Raw genomic sequence first — 23418 nt, 5'->3', positions numbered from 1 at the left:
GATTTCATGTAACAATTGTAAAACAGTGTGTCCATTTAGCATTACTGGTACATTGTCTCCAGCACTAATTCTTAGCACAGCTTTTATGGGTCCACATAGATGTTTAAGTAGTTTTCAGTGTTAACTTGTTTAGATGATGCTGAAACAAAATTCTGGTTTGTCATTAAGTCGGAGCAGGGCAGAGCTTTCACTGTTTTTCCCAGAAAGAAGTTATGATATTTTGGGATTGACGGACATTGAGAAGGGCCACCAATCAGTAAGTCCAGTAGTGACTGCACCGAACCCCAATCGTTTGGAGCCACATGTTTTGAACATGAATATAAGACATCACCTCCTACACCAAGATGACTGTGACCCACCTTGACCAGAAGCCTCTCTGCCCAAAGTTGGTTTCAAGCACTTGGAAATTGAAGTCGACCCCAATAATTTGTCCGGGACAAGGTACTGTGTCCCACGCTGTGCCTGCGCGACAATGGGCCCATTCAGATTGAACGGTGAAAGCGGGTTTGCTTGTTTTCCGAATTTTAAAAATGCTGGTACTTCACTTTGTTTTTTGTATTGGACCTGTTTACTGTGTGCCGATAAGCATTGACCTTCTATTGGAGTAGTCGGAGTTGAACATGTAGCGTGCGTACATTCAATGGTAGGTCCAACCACACGTACTTCCTAAGTATGCAGTGCTACCGAATCAGAGAAAGCATTGTTTGCAGGAATCAGATTTATAATATTTCTGCAGTTATCATCAATGATATTGCATTTTAAAGGCCCATGGTCTGTTGCCGAAACAGTGGCCCCCACAGAGCTTGCCACCTTTGCATGCTGTTCCGGGAACAATTGCCAATATTGGCGCAGACACAGCAACTTCCATCCCAAGGTCCTCTGTGCTGGATGAAGCAACAAATGAGTAATTGTTTGTTTTAGAACTTTTTTGCCAAATTGCAGAGACCGGGAATATTGAGATACATTTTTCCTTTTCACCCACTGTGATGTCTCATAGATATTTCCTTTTCAACCACTGTGATGTCTCATTAGCTTTTTTGCCATATTTTGATTTTTTTCTGTTGCCATTTTTAAGAACTTCCAAAGCTGATCAAATAATCTGTGCTGTTGCTCCCACTGTTGAACTGTATACTTTCATTTAGGCAAATATTCGAAAATATATCTAGAAAGGCTCTAAAAGGAGACAAAATGTGTTGAGAGTCCAAGTTATCAAAGGCATCTCTACAAGCGAAACACACTGCATGCGCATGTTATAAATGAAATGAGAGTCCACGTTTCCAGTAAATGACATATTTCATCCAAATTCAAAGTTATATTAGATTAAAAAGAATGTATAAATATGCCTCGTAATTTGTGTCAATTTCACATGATATATTGTCATATGGTTTCTTGCAGGATGGCTCGCAGCACTCCGCAGCATCATCTGATTCAGTGGAAAACATGGAAACTGATGTGACTCTAGAAGACTATTTAACAGATATCATGGTTAGTGTCAGCTATGTGATGTTTGTTTTCAGAAAAATTGTGTAAAATACAATTATTTTTAAATAAGTAAAAACAATAATACTAAAAAGTGTGTTGGCTCTGCAAACACAACCCCAAATTCAGAGACATCGCGCATCAGGCCCAAGATACTTGCAAAGTAACAAAAATCAGAATACTTTGAATTTGCCTCATCATTAGACATATAAAAAAAAACGCAGGCGCTTAAGAGCCCAAGCAAGGTGGGCCCCTTCCTTGCAGAACTCCCAAACTGGAAATGTACAATTGCGTTTGTTGAACAAATTTGGGCACATGCTGCCTATTGCCACCGAGCACAAAGACCCGCAAAAACGGTGTGGAAGCTCAGGCGGCATTGCACTGTGCTTCATTGTAGGCTGACCGGGCTCTGCTGGAATGGTGAATGGGCACGGCGGCCAAGTGTCTGCTCCTGGTTTGGAATTGAGGGGAGTGCTGCTAAGAGGGCCGAGCATTGGAGCACATGTTGGGGAAAGCCACAAATGATGGGGCAGCAGCAGCCATCTGCCGAAATACTTTAACTGCAGAGCGGGACGCAGGACTCGGTGCCTGGGAGCCATCGTAGAGCCCTATGCCACGGCCTTGAAGACGGCAGCAAAGGGAATTGGAATTAGAAATTAGTAAGAACACTTCATCAGAGTCGACCTGGGCCAAATCGAGCGAAGTGCAGTGTGTTGTTCATCAGACAGAGCGAAGCGGACCCCCTGCTGCAAGGCATGACCCCTACTCAATTATCATGTATTTGTACAGTGAAGGGGGAGGGCACAATTTAATTACTTCTAGCTTGTGACAGAGAGTCAGGATTCTTTTGATGGCACAGAGGGGAGTACTATCTACTATACATGGGTGTGGATTATCAAAAGGGATGTATGTACAAAAATTTGCATTTGCAACATGGATGTTTTTCTTGTAATCTACCATATTTTGCCATTTCTGTCCCCACGGTGTCCATGAATTCTACCAAGTCTTAAAAGAAAGCCCAAAAATCACTTTTACCCTGCGAAAATTCTACATTTTTACAAAGTTTTGCTGCAGATATAAGTCTTTAAAGTTTATTTATGAAATAGTCTTTGCAAACAAATGGCAGTCCTTGGTCACGTGACAATTATTTTTTCTTCCTTCAACTGCTACCAACTGTCATTTCCTTCAAAGCAAGGTGGGGCTTTCTCAGCCTGATTGAAGGTTTATTGCCCCTTCACACTTCAAACTTCCTGGCCCTGAGAGCTCCATTGTCATTGGGTTCAGCCCAGCCTAGATTCTTTCCCACCCTGTAATTATCAGTGGGGTGTTAGTCTCTGCTGAGAGTTTATGGTGTGACTCCCTTCCTAGGGGGAAGTTTCAGGACTGCCAATTGGAATAACTGGTTTTGGGAGCTTGCAAATTCAGCCCATGTGTTTTAAAATCATTATTTTCTCATTTTGGGTCCTGAATTAAAACAAACCTGTGGAATAAAATAGCCTATGTGTGTATTATCACCAATAACACAACCCCTTTACATTGCTAAATAAGGCAAGCTTTCATTCAACAATTTCCTTTTTAAACTGGCCATTTTCTTTCCTTTGGTTTGAAAAAGCCCATTTGTACATGTGTGGTGAAAAGCTTGCATTTCTTTCTTTAAATTCGGTTTGGCAGCTCCATCAGATTCCCGCACTGTCTTTGCAGCCAAAGTCATTTTCTCAAAAGCAGGAGTTTTGTCTGAAGCACAGACATATTGAAACTGACCTGGCTCAGAGAGTTAGTCTCTTTGAACTGCTGAGCCTTGATACTTTTGGAAAGAAACAAACATGTGTTCCCGTGTGAGTAAAAAGTGAAGTTCCTTGTTGATTTCTCTCAGAGTTGGTTTGACAGGGCCTGTCATTCAGGAAATATGCCTGGTTTTGCTGTGGCAAAGTGAAATATATTGGGCATGGCAGGGCCTTATTAATCACAGTAGTTTAAGACAGAACAGATGGAATTAGCGTCAAATCAGCATTTTTAAAGGGTGAAAAAGTCTCATTTTGAAGGGGAATTTTGGGTTTCAGCAAAGCAGCGTTGCCTTTTCACTTTATTCCATTTATATGTTTCAGAACACACTGGCACGCTCCATCAGTGTGTCCCCTTGTTCCATCCTGCCTGAAGTGTGCTTGGCAGGATGGTGCAGCCATCTTTTTGTTTCTGCAAAATGTAGTTTTGAGGTCCTGGTGTGCACAGGAGCCATAACAGCCATTTGCTGTTTTCTGCAAACAAGCAGCTTGGTGATGTGGTCAAATACTTTTGAGTGGGTCCATATATCCCACATAAAAGAAGGCCTAAGCTTGGGGAAAGGATCCTTGAGAGACTGTTAGGAAAGATTTCATATTGTAGGTAATTTTCCTTCCATGTGGCAACCCCCAAACCTTTTGCTGTTGTTATACACCCTGATCTAGACTTTGCCAGAGAAGCGCAGCCTTCCGCCGCACTCCTCTGGGCTTTCGCTCCATTCTTACAGGGAAACTGACATGCCCTTAAGACAGTCAGTACCGGGAAACATTGTTTTCCGTAGTTCTTTTCTCATGTTGCAGCTTTCGCGCAACATGGCACAAGAGGGCACTGTAAGCTAAGTTACTGCACTCTTGGGTCTCTAGTCATTCTACAGGCCCTAGAAACTCTTGATGGATTTATAACGAACTGTGTCATGGACGGGACTGGTGGCAGCGATCGTTTCTTTGTGTTTTGAACTCCCTTTGCCCTGCTAACCGCGCTTCTCGCTTTTGGCCAAAATGGGTGGCCTGGCTTCCAAAATGGCCAGACCACGAGGTTCTTTGTCCTGCCCGCTGACCGTCATGCCCCTTCACCTTCCCCAGGTCGAGCCGACCCGGGCTATCCTTATTTGGGCATGTACTTTCCCGCGAAACATAGATGCTTTCGCAGGCTTCTACAGGCCTGCTGTGAGCCTCCAGGATGTGGGCTGGGATGTCGGGTCCCAATACACATCCTGCGTGCCAGAGAGTCTAGTGTGTCTTGAATGCCTGGGACCACTGTGGTCCATGATAGGTCCACGTATGGTGTGAGTGTTTTGTGAGCAGATCCCCATTGGGTCCTCTCCGTTTTGGTGCGAAGGGGACTCTGGATAAGAGGAGGCTGGAAACACCACTACCATGTCGATCTCCTGAGTTCTCATGAACGAAGTATAAAGGAGCCAAGTATCCTGCAACTAAGAAGCTGAGTCGAGGAATCGCTGGTGACCCGCTGAAGGTTTGGCACCCTGCACTGCTGTCGTCCTGTGAGACCCCTCTGATCGTACGAAAAGGCCTATACTGGCGCTTCGACCCTTTAGAATAGTGGGAACAACTATTCTCGGTATCTTCACCAAATCCTGTACGTAAGCCTTCGGAAGCGTCCCTGGGCCATCCAGTAGACTGACCAGCCTACACAGGAATCTTGCTCTTTCACCGCCGTCTGGCTTACTGCCAAATCCTGTGTCCTCGGCACTCTCACACGATTCGTACACTTGGCGTTCCCAGGTCTGAAGTGAGACGTGTGCTTTGGGACCGGAATACACGCGGTTGCCGAGTTGCCCTGCTGTGGTAACAATCTGTGCGTGTTCGCTGCATTTGGGACACCCTCGACCCTGACTCCTGCTGTCGCGGAATCTACACGGCATCGAGACATCCTGCTGATCGCATCTGAACCTGCCAGTACCAAAACGGAACCGGAGAAGCCTAGGTCTGCCTGCATCGGGGACCGGTGAGTAGTCAATACCCTAACCGGTCGCCCTCCCGCAGGAGCCTGTGGCTTTCCATCGCTGCCGTAAACAGCAACCCTTTTCCGCACTCGCGCCCTGCTTCTGCCCACAAGTGGAGGCCACGCTTGAGTAGCGGGGATCTGTTCATCATCGTTTTGTTCACCTCTCTGAACTGCCTGATTTCCCTGAAGAGACTCCCCTTTGCCCGTTGGCACCCGCGTGTGCAGGTACTTTTGAGCACAAGGCTCCACTCTTCGTAGGGCTTGGACTTCCTTCTAGTTAGGTGGCCTCTGATGTCAAACTGGGTCTAACGATTACTTGCACTCCCTGTTTTCCTCCCCATCTAGGTGGTCTGCATATTTCGTGCTTCTAATTCCTTAGACCCCTTGGTCTTGTATATATATTCTATTGATTGTGATTTGTTGGTTTACTTGAGTTTTACAGGGATTCTTTACTATGGTCGATGTTACAAAGGCCTTGTAATAAATGTGTCTATATTTTTAATATAACACCTGCCTGGGGTAATTTGTAAGTGTCCTTGCTTTGTGTGCTCATTGCGGGCTTTCAGTTACCCTCACCCCTCTTGAGACCTAGTCTTGACCGCCGCCATCGCTACCCTGATTGGTCTGGCTTGTCCAGAGGTTACCCTGTTCCAAGAAACTAGGCTGGCCTTCTGAACCGCTGCCCCTCCAGGACAGAGTTTAGAAATCCATCTTAACAGAGACCTACAGAGTTATTGGAAGCTGAACTTTTGTTTGTTGCATCAAAGGGGCCTAAGCTTGGGGAAGGGAACCCTAAGAGGCCCACCAAGGATGAGTACTTATTCTTTTTAAACAAAGAGGCATAAGCCTGTAGAAGGGAACCCTGGTAAGCCTCTGAGGAACTGTGTTGCATTCTGTTTGAAACCTGAAAGAATTGAAGCTTGGGGAAGGGAAACCCAAGGAACCAGAGACCTTGACAGTTGTTTGGAAATATTGCAAGAATCCTGTTGAGAAGGTTTTACGAACAATCCTTTTTGATTGTGCTAATTTGTATGAAATTGGCAGAAGTACACCTGGTCGGAAAACCACCTAAAAACAGCCTTGGTTTATATTTCTTTTTTGAACCACTATTTTCTTTTATGAACACTTCTTACCACATTTTGTCAAAGAGTGAGGGCAAGCATAGGTATAGACACAAGCAGATTTAGTTTTCGACTTGGACATCGACGGCCCTTAGAAACATCAGTTGAGGGAACAATCCCTTTAGAGTTAAGGCCAGTTAGGTATTACACCAACCCCGGAACGTTATTAAATAAAGGTTTTCAAACTGTTACTTTTTTTTTGGTTGTAAATTTGAATACATAGTTTCTTACAAACTTTTATCAATTCCTTAAAACTCTTCCAAATCACCTCCTCAGGAGACCATTGGTAGTACAACACAAATCAGTTCGCGCAACCATTTTGCATTTAGTCCAGCAATTTTCTCACATAAAGAATTTCTGCCTCTTGCATTCTCACAGAAACCGGGTTCTATACTCATGAACTGGGCTCTATACCACAGAGATGGAAAGAGCTTTAGGTAGCAGGGTCTTTTACCAAGAGCGTTTGATTCTTTACACAGTCCCTGTTGCCTCCTATGAGAACTTCTGTCCTCAAGAGTGCTTATCCAATCTTGGTCCCAGATTTTCCTTTTGACTTTGCCTGTGCTGGCCAATAAGAGTTTGGTGCTTGAGCCCAGCGAAATCCAATAGAGCTTTACAATTGTACTTCTATTGAAACAGTATGCTAGGTTCCATTCCACTGTTAGTTGGGCAAGTATTTCAAAAGGGAGGGCTGACTGCACTAATATGCACTTCTGAAACAGTCAGAGAGCCTTCTGGGCTGTTTTAGCATAAAGCGAAATGAGACCAAGTTCGTACTTTTTTATGGAAATGTGTACAAGGTTAGGTAACTTTAGGAGCTTTCTCCAGAATGTCCCTTCCAGAGATGCCCAAACCTTGTAGGATGTAAAGAGGAAGCCTTCTGCTCCAAAAATCAAAGACAGAGCAACCTTAACCTCATAGAAAGTAACCAGCCGGTCTAAGGAAAATTTACAGAATTTCCTGTGGAGTAATAATGCGTGAGACATCACCATGGTATTCTTCTTCTTTAAGGAGAGGCACCTAGGGCCATCATCTTGCTTGTTGTTGACTACAGCACCCAGGTAGGTCACCGATGGGGCATCTACTAGAAACCATTTGCACCACGATGTGCCCCTCTTGTTTCTACTCCCAAAAGTCAGGATCTTAGTTTTTACTGGATTGATTTCTAATCTGTTCTCCATCATGTACTCCTGTAGCGCTTTTAATGATCGCTGTAGACCAATGGGGGTCTGGTCTATAAGGACAAGATCATCAGCGAAGAGCAGTCTGCCGATCTTGCACATACCTAATTTAGGGGGAAAGGCGTTCATCCTGTTCAATGCGATGGGTAGATCTGACAAACAGGTTGAAAACGGTCGGGCGAGAGGGCATCCTTGTTTCAACCCTCTTATCATGGGAATGGGCTCGATAGAAGAATTTAGGCATTGAGCCTTATTTTAATATTAGTATCCTCATATCGTTTTCTAATAAAAGATTGCAGGGTCACAGGGCAGCTCCACTCCTCAATTTTTCTCCTGAGCCGCTCCCTGTCAATGCTATCAAACGCCTTTTTGACATTGATAAAGGCCATATATATTCTAGTCCCCCTTTCCAATGTTATGCCCTTAAGAATGTTCAGAAGAAACAGGTTTAGATCGGTCCCCACACCCTTAGCAAAGTCTGTCTGCCTAGGATCCGCTCGACCCGTTGATGCTATCCATTTCTGTAAATGAGATAGCAAGATCACCCAAAGATCTTTCCCATCACATCCAAAAGTGCTATGGAGCGATAGTTTCCGGGACCAGCCCTATCACCTCCCTTATTGATCGGGACAATCACTGCAGATTTCCACGAATCTGGAATAGTCTCTGACCTCAGAATTTTGTTGAATAGGGAATACATAAGGGCCACCCATTCTTCCGGGGCTTCCTTTAAGATCATATTGATAAGGACGTCTAGCCTTTTTGATGAGTGTCAGCAAGTCACCCTTGTCAAAATGATATATGAAATGATATGATAGTTTATTTATATAACGCCTATACATAATGTGTTTCAAAGCGCTTCAAGGCCAGGGATGAAACAAGGGAAAATAAAAAGACCTTCTTACAGTCCATGAACAGCAAGGATGTGAAATTACCTTTTGTACTAGGCCTGACGACATTTCAGTTAGTGCAAGAGCTAAGACATAGATAAGGAAGGGAGGGGGAGAGTGGGAAGGACATGGAAACAGACAGGCGACTACCTTACTAGGCCTGATGACATTTCTGGTAGAGCCAGAGAAAAACAAAAGGTGAGGGAGAGGGATGCAAAAAGGGAGGGGAGGAACAAAACAAGCAATTATGTACTAGGCCTTGCGACATTTCAGATAGTGCTGGAAGGGGAGGAGGAAAAATAACAAGTAAGAGAAGGGGAAGGAGACAAACGAGGTTGCTATCATACTAGGTCCAGGGACAATTCTGATAGAGTAAGTGCATATAAGAAAGTAAGGGGAGGAGGAGAGGTTTCTGAAAAGGGAGAAAGGGAGAGGAGGAGAGAACAAAAGAGTAAGCAGTCAAAAAGAGTTGAGAAGCAAGAGGGGAGAGCGAATAGTAACACATAATGTTGCTAGCCAGGATATAAGATGAAGATGGGAACAGCATGATTCAGGGCCGCAATGAGTGCAAGATGCAAAGGAAGTCCAGCATGAGAGTTGTGAAAGGCCAACGTATTGTGAATCAATAACGTCTATAAAAGTCAAATCCAGCATTGGTCACAAGGCGGTGATGGTGAAACCAGAGTGTATCAGGACAGACTCCTGCAGAAGTAGGCTGGAGGGAGGAGAGGGGGAGCAGGGTAGAAGAATCAAGCAAAACAGGCAACACCAGTGTGCGAGAAATGGAGGGACCACCCCCCCCCTTCTGTTTGTACGTGGTCAAGGGCGCTCCAACCCTTCTATCGAAGGTTTTCCCATAGTGGCCTAGTCATTTATCCTCCGACACCATCAGCGCCTATTCCTATTTCCCAAAGTGCACCTAAGTGTGCTGTTGTGCTGGACACGCTGCTGGACTAGCTTTCTCCTGCCTGCCTGCCTGCCTTCGACCTGTCTCCACGCTGCATGCCCAAGAGGAAGATTCCCAGGCTGCCGTAACGTGGACTATTAATAGCAGCATACAGACTTTGCTGCTTTCAAGTAAATACTTGTTCTTACTTTGTTCACTTTTACGTGAACTCTGTTGTTTTTCCAATCCCTAGCTTCACTGCCTCTTTAATTTTAGTGCCGTCTGTTGCTCCACCCATTTGACTCCCAGAGACCCTCCTTCAACTACGTGCACGCGCTGCCTTGCGCAGGCACCCAAAGTGCACCTATGTGTGCTGTTGTGCTGTTTGGTAGTGCGGGGGGCACGAGTATTGTGAGAACTTCTTTTTTCTTGCCTGGATAAATATTGCAGGTTTAATCTTGCGACTGCTATTTTGTCCGGACTATTACGTTTGAGGACTGCAACCAACCAATTCTTTTCCGATGTTTCTTTGAAAACGGAAAGGTAACGTTTCACTCTTATTAGTATTCACGTTGCTTACTGTCACATTATTCCGAGTTGGATGTGAAACCCCAAACATTACTTGCAGTGCAGTTACTTACAAAGCCAAATCCAGCTCTTTGACACTGCTACACAAAATTTCTGTGATTCCTAATTTCGTTTGTGTTGGAAGTGTGCACCGCCAGTGTGGTGAGTGTCTTGGAGCAGGGGCTACTTTAAACTGTGTAACTGGTGACTAGGTGGCTACTGGGTTCTACGTTTGGTTTAAATTTTGTTTTTGGTGGTCTTACAATGGGCACTTCAAGCAGACCCCGTTATTGTCAATTGCGGTTTGCTTTTTGTGGTTACAATGAAAAGGAATGAAATCCCACTACTTAGGAAGGAGGCAGGGGCCGACTTTTTTTGCGGCAGTAAATGCACGTCAGGTGAGCCTGGCGCGGGGTGCAGCGCTTCCTCTTCCTGTGCAGGGAGCTGACGAGAGGAACTCTTGCAGTGTGCCCAAGACTGTTCAGCTAAGTTAAAGAGCAACGACAGTGGAGAGGATGCCTCTCAATCGCTATTTATTGAAGATTTGCCAATACGAACGATGGAAGCCAATTTAAACAGCTTTTTGCCACTACTGGAGGCTCCAGTAAATGATATCAGCTCATTCATTAATACACCAGAAATCTTCTTGACTGGTGACTTACAGTTAGAGCCTAACTCTGCTTCACGAGGGGAAGAAAGGAGGGAGACAGGGGGCGGGGAGGAGCTTGTAACAATGTTGGGTATTTTTAACAGACTGATTCTGTCTGAATTACGAAAACAGACAGAAGTTCTTACAAAATTATCAAAGGACTCCAAAGCATTACCCGCTAGGTTAACAGAGGTGTTAGTGCTAACACTGCAGAGAGCCAATTTGGGGAAACAGCCATGTAATACTGATATGAAGTCTGCCGAGGAGAATGTGGTTGATGTCCACATTATGCCGGTGTTAGAGGAAGTGATTGTGATCCCCGATTCTGTTTCTGGCTTGGCTGCGCCCGAGGATACTGAAGGGGCGCATTTTTGCCTGAGGTATGATTATCCAAAGCAAACAGAAAAACTGCAAAAAAACAGGGAAAAAAGTTGATAAAACAAAAAGGAACTCTGACATAAAAAATAAATCATCTAGAAAGTTTCTCAGGGATTTCGGTTTTAAACACATGATTGAAGAAGAAAGTGTGTAGTTGATGGCAGCGACCGCCCCCACTCCGGTATCCTCCAAAGGTAGCAAAATGGTGGTTGGGCTACCTGTTTCAAAACCTTACAATGATCAGGCCACTCAGAGTGAATATGTGGAAGGGGAGGATTGTTTGTCTGACTTAATGAAAAACAAAAATGACCCCTTAACTATTGTTAACCAATTGCAAACTATAGAAAATGGACTGAATGATATATTTGAGATTTTAAAAAATCCAGGTATTAATACAAGAACTGAGTCATTGAAGGAAATGCATAAGGGCAGAGAAATGGTTAACAAAAATAGACCCTTGACTGCTTACGGGGGGGGGGCTCTACAAGGACACAGGACTCTAAATCAACAAGAGAGCTAACCGTACCTACTAAAAGAGTTGTGAATAAATCAGTGAATAAAGGTTTGGGCCACAAGGACGGTGCTTTAATACCAACCCTCTTACTAATAACTCTCTTGTGACCGATGCAGTGCCATGTAAGGCAATGCAGGGGTCAACCAAACCAGCTACTGGAGGTAATAGCGACTCGACAGATAAGGCTTATAAATCGGCACATCTGAGCGAAGAAGCTTTGTTTCGTGTTGTACAGAAGGTCCTTGCTGAGAGACAATTACCTAAAATGAAAGAATCTGTAGAAGCTGTCAAAGAAAACATAAGGACGTCTAATGACTTTGTTCAAATAGACGAGACCTTGTTTGTTGAGGGTAACATTCAAAATTTTGAACCAACTAATCATTCCATAGAGGGGGGGCTCTGATTGATGTTGGGGGTGAGAATATGGTTTATAATTTGAGATAGCATGTTTATCCAGAACAACCAGGTTTGATACTATGCTCACTGTTTAAGGAAAGTGGGCATTTATCTTTGAATCGCCCTTACATTCTTTCTTTATTTGCATCAAAACCGGAACTCTGCTTAATTGTCTCGGCTGATGTACTCTTGGTTGACTTTATACATAAGCATCGATACGACTTTGTCAGACTGGTTATTCCCTCTCCATTAGTGAGGGCCTTGTTAATGAAAGAAGTGGAAGCCCTGCAGTGTAGGGGATTTGATTTATTTCCCTACAAATCCCCCACAAGTCCAAATGTGACAGAAGGAGGGGGGTTCAGGAATGGTAACAGGTCGCCTTACGAACCTAACAGGGTGCCTTATGACCCTAAAGAAGAGGTAGTTAATGCTAGCATGAAGCAAATCCCGATAAACAAGATTGGAGGTGGTTGGCACTCTCCTTAAGAGAATCGATCAACACTTTGAAACAGCTAGGGAAACCTCTCTAGCACTTGGAAATAAAATGAGTTTAGTAAGTTGGAACTCAAGGGGTTATCATCACTTACGGAATAATGAAAAACTTATGGAGGAGCTTTCTTCATTTGATTTAGTTTTAATACAGGAAACCTGGGCTCGAGAAAAGTTGTGTTGGGATGGTTACTTAATGGATGAAATTTGTGCTATAAAAGGAGCTAAGTGTCGTCCGAAAGGAGGCCTCATTTTGGCTTTCAAAGAGTCTGCGTACATTACTAAAACGGGGGGGGGCTGGTGTAATCAACAGTCGATTCTAGTAGTAACATTCGTAGTTGGGATTGGAAGTGGTAGTTTCGCCCTACTAATTGTTAACATCTGTTGGAACTCTAATGCGCTCACTGATGTACAGCTGGAGACTGAGCTAATCGCGCTTGGGGAAAAGATTGATCTCTGGCTCTATGATCATTTAGGGGGCCAAATTATAGTAGCGGGAGATCTTAATGCTATCTGGTGGATAGGGTTGCCGGGGACGTCTTATATACCAACAGGGATGTCTCCGCCCAGATGGGTGGGAACCCCAAACTTAGAGGTACTCTTTGGCTTTATTTTGTGGATTTATGTGGACTAGAATTGGTACACAAAGAACACTATACATGGAAATCAAGGGGCTATTCCTCAAAAATCGATTATATCTTTCTTTCTGTGGTACTAAATAATAGTATATCTAAGTCTGAGGTTAAAGAAGCTCCAATTAGCGATCACTGTATGCTAACTCCGGAAATTGAGTAAGGCCATTCAGGAAAGTTCCAGTTTTTACATTGAAGGTCTTTCAGTATGCCCTAAAGGCAACAGAATTAAATGGTCATTTAACAAATCACAGAGGTTTACAGCCACTATGATTAAGGAATACGACTCGTCCCCTCTGAGTCAACGTATTAGCAGATATTCAGTAAACAACTTCCCATCATACAACAGTACTAACATCCATGCCGTGGAGGGGCACACGAATGCTAGGTGCATGTCAAATAAAACGAATAGACACTGCACGGACACTGAGGTACATGAACAGAAAACAAGTTTGCAAAAAGAGATACGGAAACTACAAAAACAGGGGAAGTACGAACAGGAGACTCTAAGATCAAAAAATGCAAACAACATTTCAAAAATTGGCTGACTAATAACCAGGGAAGAAAAGCCCAACTTGATGGTGATGCGATGTTGAAATCAATGAAGGGCGTTAATTCAGCCAATTTTTGCTCTATTGTCCATAGTACTGAACGTACACAGAAAGACATGTGTTTGAACCCATGAGCGCGATCTATGAAAGCCTTGTCAAAACAGGTTCATCCCTGTTCCTCTAAAACCATCAAGGACCACATTGACACCCTTGCTCGGGCCCTTGCTGGTTTTTGCAACCACTCCTTTGCCTCAGGATCCTTCACCTCCCCTCTGAAGCACCCCTTTGTGCATCCTCTTCTCAAGAAACCCACAGCTCATCTTTCTTGTCCAGCTAACTATCGCCCAATTTCCATTACTCCCTTTCTGGGCAAACTCCTGGAAAAGTTGGCCATCTCTCAGCTTAACCTTCATTCCAATTCTATTGGCTGTCTCCATGACCACCACTGTGGCTCCAGAGCTGCCAGAAGCATGGAAACTGCTCTCCTGAAGATCCATCAAGATCTGCTCTCCAACCTTGACTCTAACATTCCCTCTGTCCTCATCCTCCTCGATCTCTCTTCTGTCTTCGACACGGTCAACCATACCATCCTGCTCAACCGTCTCCATGAAAACCTGGGTATCATTGATCAGGCTCTGGCCCGGCTGACCTCTTTCCTCTCAGATCGTCCCTCCCAGGTCCAACTTGGGTCCTTCCTTTCATCTATCTTCCTCTCTACCTGTGGTGTTCCCCAGGGCTCTAACCTCTCACCCTGGCTTTTCAACCAATACCTGGCAACTCTCGCCCACTGCATTGCCACTTTCGGGTCAAATTTCCAGTGCTACGCTGACAACACTCAACTCATTTTCAGGCTGCCCTCTGCCACCTCCTCTCCCTCTCTCATCTCTGATTGCCTAACTGCCATTCAAGATTGGTGTGCCGCCAATGATCTTTGTCTGAATGCCAGCAAGACAGAGATCCTCCTCATCGGCACGCCTTCACCATCCTTTCCCCTCACTCTGTGGCCGGCCTCTCTTGGCCCTCCTCCTACCCCCACCTTCGAGGCTAAGAACCTCGGGTCATCTTTGACTCCACCCCTTTCCTTCTCCGCCCACATCTCCGAGGTCTCTAAAAAGTCAAATTTCCGACTGCACCTCCTCAGAGGTACTCTGCCTTTCCTCTCCTTCCCCGAGAAGCTCATGGTATGCCAAGCTCTGGTTCTATCTAGCTTGGACTATTGTAACAGCCTCTTTCTAAATCTACGTGCCTCTCTGCCCTCTGCAACTAATCCAGAACAGGACTGTGAGACTTGTCCTTGGCCTCAAGCCCTGGGATTGTATCTCTCCAGCTCTGAAATCTCTCCATTGGCTTCGAGTGAATGCAAGGATTAAATTCAAAACCCTCTGCATTGTCCACAAGGCTTTCTGGGGCCTGGGTCCAAAATACCTTCAGCTATCCCTCCGCAAATACCTCCTCTCTCGAGCTCTTCGCTCCTCTACCTCCAATTCCCTCAGGGTCAGTCGTTTTTCAAAGAAACAAGCTGGGGGTAGATCTCTGTCTTCGGCTGGGGCCTTCCTCTGGAACAGCCTCCCTGCCACTCTAAAACTTGAGGCAAACCATCTCCGGTTCCTGAAGCACCTCAAGACCTTCCTCTTTTCTTCTGCCTTCGCTCCCCCTCTCCCCGGCTGATCTGTTCTACCTTGGCACTGTGCACCTGGCCATCCTCTGTCCTCCGGGCCCAGGTACCTGCTCACCTTGCCACCCTCCCGCACTGCCTCCGGGCCACCCCTTGCACTGGGGTCTGTATCTATACCCATACAGCCCACCCTTTTTCTTCCTGCACTTATCAGACCTACCCTGTCTGCTGCCTTAAACCTAGCACTTGCAAATTGCTGGCTGCACTGCCACTGTTTGTTGCCTTTATTATTTATTTATTGTTATTTATGTGTTTCTCCTCTGCTTCACACTTTCCACTTCTCCCCCCTTCCATGCACTTTTCCCCTCCCCCTCTCCGATGCACTTGCCCGTTCTCAATGTCACTGGGCCTAGTAAGATCGCTGTTTTGTTCTCCCCTGTTCCCCTCCCTTGCCTTGTCGTGCTCTGAAACACTTGTGTACGAGCGCAATAGAAATAAAATATCAATATCAATATCAATCAATTGTACGCCATATATTCATAATTGTTTCTTCGATTTGTTCATTAATTTACTGTCTGATCAGGAAATACCACGTTATTTCATCAGTGTGCAAGACAACGCGCTTATTATAATATATGCTCTAATAACCCACATTTCCAGAGGGCTATTCCAAGCATTGTGCATAATTTACGTGTGTGACAACAATAGCACATGGTTTCCTAGCAGAGCAATCTACAGATGGCCATACTGTATAGTTGCCCATTTAAAATGCATATAGTTTTAACAATTCCAAGAGGATAAGTTCATAGAACAATTAGAAATATATTTACTGAATTGGCAACAGTTCTTTGGTTCACCTTTGTTCCCTGAGTAATATCACACCTTATACATTTGTGGTAAAAAATGGCCCCAAAAAATCAGTTAGAGAGGCCATGCTAGGCCCCTATTGTGAGAGATAAAACCTGGCTGATGTTGAGACCCATTGGAAAATGCAGCCCAGTTCAAAACATTGTTTTTTGGTTTAAGGCCTAGTGAATGAACAAAAATGGGCCTAATTCAACTTTAGTAAGATACAAAGACACTGACAGGAGAGTGTGCCTTAGAACTGTAATATTGCTAACTGTGCCCAATGGAGTCAAACAAAAAGAAACAGGTGGTGCTGCAGATGTTGACTGTGTAAATTTGGAAAAGGCACCTCTGACAGATTTAAAACCGCAGCAGTGCACGTGGAAAGAAAAGATACACTCGAAATACAATGCATTTGGAAGATAAAAAGGAGGAATGATGCCTGACATTTAAGAAATAAAGTCAAGTGACATATTGCATTATCAGGAATAAAGAGACTTACAGGGTAATTCATAGAATTTCGCACAAAAGTGGCGCACGCGGCTGGCGCACAGTGTGCGCGTGCGAATGTCTGCGCCAGCCGCGTGCGCTAAAATCGATATCCGCGCACAGCGTATTCATGGATTTTAGCCTCCAAAACCAGCCGTGGCGCAGAGTGGCGCAGCGACCCTGCAGCAGCGCCAGTTACGCCCCCAAGAACTATAACAACATCATAGGTATGCAGATTATCTCTTCCCCTATTTTTTGTGGGTTTGGTTAATACTCTAAATTCATGCAGGAGATAGGCGTAATTCACACCCTCTCTAGCACCCCCTAGTTTGTCAAATTTTGGTTGGAGGCCTCTAACATCCCCTCTCCTTAATCTCAACCTGTTTGCTCCATTAGAGACCTATAGGGGAAAGTTCCAGAGCTTTTTTTGCGTGGGTACCACCATCTGTTGTAGCGACAATTTTAGAATGGAGTGGTCGCTATTTTTTTTTTTGGTGTATTATCAGAGAGATGACTGTTTTGCTAAGGTGAGGGCAAACAAACACTTAGTCCAATGTAGAGGAGAAAATACTGTTTGACCAGGTAGGTGCCGGAAGGTTGCCGCCTTCCGCTAAGCCCTTGACCATAGATAGGCCACAAGCCTCCATTAGGTCCAACCATTCCGCCACCATCTTTTTAGTGGTTGCTCTACATCCGACTGCTTTTTCCAAGCCGGATCCTCCCTGGACCAGACTAGACAAGTTTAAATCACCACCCACACAAATACCATCAATTGAAGTCTTACTGCGAAATTTGTCAATAAGTATATTGATGGACCGAAGGAGCCTAGATGATTCGATCCTCTTCGGGTTCCCATAGATGTTAATGAGGAGCATGCAAATAGAGGTACGCGGAGGCAGCCCACCCATTCGCAAACAAGTAGCCTGCACAAATCTATTAGGGCATTTGGAATCAAGAACACAAAGATCTCTATCATTTTTTACCAATGTTAGAAGGCCTGCTGTGGGCCTACCTATCTGACCCACTGAGGCAGGGTTGATATAAGAACTATAGCCATCATAAACAGGTGCCACTGATAGCCAAGTCCCCTCTAGGCAGAGAATATCCAATTCTCCTGTTGTAATATCTTTGTCTCTTGCCAAGTGGGAGAATTCTCTTGTATTACAAAAGCCTATTTACAATCCTTGCGTTCGTGGTTAGATTTCAAAAGGGGCCTTCCCATTTCCCTTTTGGCCATTTCTTGCATCAGACTCCCCACACGCCCCCATGTGTGAAAGAGATCTTTCTCTCTCCATAATTCCTGCTTTCAAATGTGATCTTGAGGGGGGCTTCCCATTTGGACACTGGACTAGTGGGCCTCTCAGCAGGACACTCTGTTTCATTCAATCCCATCTCACTTTTCGGGACTTTGCAAGGCACTCTTTTTGATGGTGCTTTGGTAGTCTTGGACTTCGTTGATGTTTGCCACCTTTTGCTAGTCACGCTTCCTCATAAGGGAAGTTCTGTCAGATTGAAACCCCAAGGAAGCAATTGATGGGCTAGTCTGAGGCAAGCTGATTTAGTTGAATTCGATTTCAAGTGAAGAATAACTGAGCCAGTCTGCTCTTCATTTATAAAATCAACAATTCTTATATCAGCAGAGCGGATTAAATGAAAATCGGGGATATGATGGAAAAGCTTTATTACCATAGCCCAATTCAAAAGAAGCCCATCTTTTAGGGGAAGCAGACTATCCAATCTTTGCTCAAGAGGAGGTCTACTGTCCTCTTGGCCACCACAAGAACTTTTTCTCTGTTTTTCAACATTGAGGAATTTGATTGAGTGTGCTTCCGAGGGTTTTGCTCCCCTAGAACCTACACCCTTTGATGCTATGTCCACTTTCCCCAAGGGCACTGCAAGATTGTCCGGCCTTTTATGATTGATTTGCTTTCTTCGATCCTCCAGGGTTTGGAATTTAATTCCCAATCTGTCCTTGTTTAGTGCATAGCAAAATCGGCTGGAATCCACGTCTCTTGAATGGCTCAAACTTTCACAAATTTTGCCCATTGCCTTTTCTATGTTATCATCATCAGGGATCCTCCAAATGGACAAATTGAAGTCGACCTCTTCCCTTGAGTTTGTGGGATCTTCCCTCAGAGGCAACATCTTTGCACCATTTAAGGGGGTCTCAGGAGCCTTTCTCCACTCCCTCCACTTTACAAACGACACTCTGTTACCCAAGGGGGTGTGTGGGAGGGGGGGATGCCTAGTGAGATTCCTTAAAAAGGCCTGCAAGCCATTTGATTTTCTTTGGCTTGCACACTGCCTTTGATTTCGGGTTGCCCGCCTGCTTATCGATGCTAGAGATCCTTCAAGCTGTTTTCGCGTTTTCCTCTGTTGGAAAATAGGGAAAGAGACATCACACCCAAGTAGTTTTGACTGCGGGTGGAGCCAGGTCCCCCTCCTTTTGTCCAGAGATCAAGATCTCTCTAGATTTTGAATGGTCTTCAATCACTTTCTCATCCTCCAGGGCCTGTGGGGCAAGAAACTTTTTCGTGTTAGTTGCCACTTCAATGACGGGTTCCTTGATTGTATCTTGACCCATGATTGACACATCTTGGTCCCCCCCTGTAGTCTGCTGTTTTTTCATAGGCGGCTTACCCCTGTTCACTACAGGAAGCGTATGTAGAAGTTCCACCGGACACAGTGAGGCCCTTCGTGATCTGAATAGAAGCCTTTACTTGAAGGAGGTCCAACAAGGAATCCATTAAGCGCTTCTTCTCCTCTCTCTACATCTTACGTGTTTGAGAGGTTTTGTTGTAAGCGATTGGAGCACTCCACTTCTTGATCCACTTTCGACTGTAGGGAGGTGATGAAGTTCTCTATGTAGATCAATTTGGAGTTAATGAGGGCCAATAGAGTTGAGTGATCTTTCAAGTTCCCATTGAAGGTCTCATAGAGTTTCAGAAAGGGCGCCAAGCACGTTGTCACAGAAGTTAGCATAGAAGTTTGTGCATTGAATGCAGTAGAATTTAATATAGGTGTTGGGCCTTTCAGGGTTCTTGGTGAGGAGACCATATCTTCCAAGGATTCGGTCTAAGACGAGATTTCAATTGTCTCCCTTAGTGCCAAAAGGATTTGGGATTTGTGGCTGCGTCGCTCTGGCAAGTGTTCGTTGGTGCAATCCGCATTACCCCTTTTTCCATGACGAAGGTTTCCTTTTTGAATGATTTGCAATTTTCTTTGGGGTCTGCTTCCAGGACCATTACCCCTTCTAACACGTGGTCTTTAGCTGCCCTGGGTAGGTTGTCTTCATTGGCGACATGAGTAGCCTCGACTGTGCCTGGCAACTCCCAAGCCCGTGGACTGATAGGAAAGAAGTCAGTGGTTCGATCCCCAGGCAGATGACCTTCCCACCCCTGGTCCAGGGTTGGTTCTCTCTTGTCACCCACGATGGTTAGATTGGGAACCCCCCCTCCCACACCGGAATTAAATTTGAACAGAAACTGTGGGTGCACTGACGAATTGCCAGATGCTTTCAAATTCTCAGTGTCCGTTAGCTTCAGAATGTCGGGTATGAGCTGCATTTCCATTGAACAAACCGAGGACTTGTCAGCGAGAGCTGGACCTCCTGGGGGAATCTGTTTTTTCCTCTACCATCCCTGTACCCCTTTTGGTGGAAAGTACATCCCTCTTTCTTATTAGAGCTAGCGTGAGCCTGTTACATTCTGTCCTCTTTTAGACCTTGTTAGGCCAGGCACATACAGTCACCGGAGGGGTGGGGAGGGTGGTTGAAGGCTCCTGCGGAACCAAGTGTTCTGTTCCAATTTTCTTTATATTAGCATTAACCACCTTAATTTTTCCGCTCACTTTTGCTTTCATCTGTAGGCCCGTTCTCGGAGAGAAGATAGGAAACTGCTGGGCCTCCATTACGTGATTTGGAGAAAGACCGCCTCCAAACGCTGAACCAGCCAGAGCACTGGACACTCAGCCACACTCCGCTCCGCGGGGTGGCTGGGTGTTATGAAGGTGCTCCTCCCCCTCTGCATTGAACCGTGAAGAAACACTCGCTGGATGCCAATGATAAAAAAAGGTGTTAAACGATGAGTTTAGATTTAGAGAGGACCGACAAGTGTCAGTGCGTTAGTATCGGCTGGTTGTACATACCGCTAATTCTGAACAAGTTTAATCTGCCGTCGTATGAGTCAGTGTATTAGCATATAGGAAGTGCAGTGTCCATTGTGGCCCAGATGAAACTTGCAGGTGTAAACCACAAATCATAACAAGATGCAGTGGCTAATTACCTTATCCGTTTGTCAGCGCTCAGCGGTCACAAGCCCTGGTATCAGCTTCTCGTTGCAGCCCAACGTTGGAACGAACAAATTACTCATGTTCTTTTGGAAGAATTATTCTTTATTTTTTGCAGCCCAGGGTGTAGAGTGGAGGTTGCAAGGCAGAAGCCAAGCTGGGAACGTATCTCAAGCGTAGAGTGCAGGGTTCGATTCCGCCCACATCTGAACACTCCAAACACTCAACGCACTCCGCGTCGCTGCGCTCCTCAGCTGGCTTTTTAAGTGTGAATCAATGGAAGTAGAGAGAAGACTTCCCACGTAACTTCCCACAGGCAGACACAATGTAACAGTGTGTCAACGTGTCAAATGAGGGAACTCTATTCTCCAAACACTCGACGCACTTTGCACTGTTACTTTTGAGTCTGTGTCTCTCTTGATACCATGCCTGTCTCAAAGGGTTCTCTGGTCTTGGCACAGTTGTTAAACCAAATGATCCACCCATTACAGGTCACGCAACCAGGAACGTTTTATTTCATTTCAACAGTTCTTTATTCATCGAGTAGTAGTCATCATGAATTGGGCGTTATCCCAGCGCTAATTGTGCCGCATCCTGAATTGCGGGCGGCGGTAGGGGGGGGGCGTAAGTCCCCATTCTCATTGAGTTCATGGGATCGGGGATACTATTACTGCCAGCAGTAATAGCGCCGAATACGGGTGTAAAATGGTGATTCTTACCTCCAACAAAAAGCTGGAGGAAAAACACCCATTTTCCGCCAGACTCCTGATTGGGTGGAGCAGTAAATGTGGCAGTAATAGTGTTACTGCTGCATTTTACCACTCCACCCAACTTGTGATGAGGCCCGTAGTTCTCTGGTCTGGGCGCCGTTGTTGGATCACACGATCCACACATTACACGTCAGGCAACCAGGAACTTCTAGCTCTCTTCAAATAGTTCAATATTGCAGCTGAACCAATGGTGTCTTAAATGCAATTTCAAAACAAGCACTTATTCAGCCTTTACTTCAACTCTGCAATCAGGCTCTTTCATTCACCTTGGTTTCTAATTGTCTTTCAATTCAAAGTTCAATCTTAGCAAGTTGGTTATTTGCTTTCACTTTGAGGTTTAATGTTAGCAGTTGTGCTGTTTCATATAACTCCCTATTCAAAATGAATAGTTTTTGCCTTCTTTTCTCTTCGGTATTTAATATAGGAAGGTTTTACTTTATTTCATTCAATTCTGTGTTTCAATAAGTTCAACTTTACTTATTTCATTCAATTCGGTATTCAAAAAGCGTAACCTTGCTTACTTCCATGGACCGCTACTCCATTCATGGTCCCTTGGAGCGCCCGGTTAACTCCAGTGTCCCGACACTATTCCGGACCCATCAGCTCCTTTTGACAGCTTCCCCCTGAGCGGGTAAGCCTTTTGCCGGGTGCTTCATTCAGCACTCACTGGCTCTTGTGCATAGCACTGCCTCTTCTCCGCGGCAGTGCCTGCTGCCTGCCTTCCCTTCCGCAGGTTCTCCCTCCTGCAGAGTCCCACCAGCCGGATTCTTGGGACCATAGTAGGCATCTCAGCACCATGGCTTTTTTGCTTTTTTCCGCACGGCTCCTTCCATGGCTGCTTCCTCTTCTTCGTCTCTCTCTGCTGTTTCTTTCTATGCTGCTGCTTCCCCTGCTGCTGCTTCCCTGTATGCTTCTGGAGGCTGCCTTTAATACACCTGTGGTCCTTCAATGGGCTGCAGGTGTATTACATTAATTAAGGTTGCCTGACCCTGATTACCATGACATGCCTGATCTTCTTCGTCTCAGTACCAAAGTGGTGAGAGTAAGTGGTGTCTATTACTCTCAGTTGCTTTTTCCTTGTCTCCGTACTAGCGTGGGGAAAGTGTGTAATGTTCATAACTCTCAGTTGTTTCTTCCTCGTCTAAGTACTGTTAGGTACCCCAAGAGGGGAATAAAGGGGAACTGCTCTATAATGACCCATAAAGGTCGGGGGAGGGTTAGGTTGGTTCTAACGAGGATAAGGCAGATACTGGGCCTCATTACAAGTTGCCGGTCCGGTAACAATGGTACCGGTAAGCTTGCTGGTACCGGTGTTACCGGACCGGCAAACTATAAATTCTGCTCGCGGGTGCCTTTCCGCCCACCAAGTCTGACCTGGCGGGCATACTGGCACCCGCGAGCAGACCTCGACGGATGCACCGGCACCATTCATGAATGGTGCCGGTGCATCGGGCCTCACCATACCCATTGAGTCCTATGGGACTGAAATGGGAATGGGGAGTAATGAATTCCGGTGCCTGGCAATGGGGAAATACAGGGTCCGCCAGGGCTGAAATGCCCCTGTATTTCCCCATTGGCAGGCGCTGGAAAGATTTGCACGTTCGGTGGCAGCCTGTCGGTTTTACGGGCAAGGCTACCGCCAAACTTGTAATGAGGCCCACTGTGTTTCAATGCATTGCTTTTCTCCCGCAGTTCCTCATCTGATAGATATTCCAAACAGCTTTGCTGCTGTGGAAGATTTTCGACAGGGGGCGTAGTGGACCTCGACTCGGCCGTTGATCCATCTTGCTCGGCACTCGATTGTGGCTCTAGACGTGAAGTCTGGTGGCATGTATATACTCCGTCACTACGCCCACACCTCAGTTCCTTTTTTCTGTGCGCTATCACGCTGCTTGGGAACACAAGCGAGTCTTCGACTCCTCACTGTTTTCGTC

At 45.4% G+C, this 23418-nt stretch overlaps 1 protein-coding gene across 7 annotated transcripts in view; it reads left to right on the top strand.

Moving 5' to 3' along the window:
- Positions 1-23418, top strand: part of PARP4 (poly(ADP-ribose) polymerase family member 4) — a 2748946-nt gene that overhangs the window by 1917625 nt on the left and 807903 nt on the right. For all 7 annotated transcript variants that reach the window (XM_069639202.1, XM_069639198.1, XM_069639200.1 and 4 more), the window contains exon 31: positions 1396-1485. In XM_069639202.1, the coding sequence (XP_069495303.1) occupies positions 1396-1485 (90 nt within the window). The remainder of the gene's footprint in view (positions 1-1395; positions 1486-23418) is intronic.

This window comes from Ambystoma mexicanum, chromosome 7q (assembly GCF_040938575.1).
Source record: "Ambystoma mexicanum isolate Mex_15411 chromosome 7q, UKY_AmexF1_1, whole genome shotgun sequence".
NCBI lineage: Eukaryota > Metazoa > Chordata > Amphibia > Caudata > Ambystomatidae > Ambystoma > Ambystoma mexicanum.
This window is presented reverse-complemented; position numbering and strand designations above follow the sequence as displayed.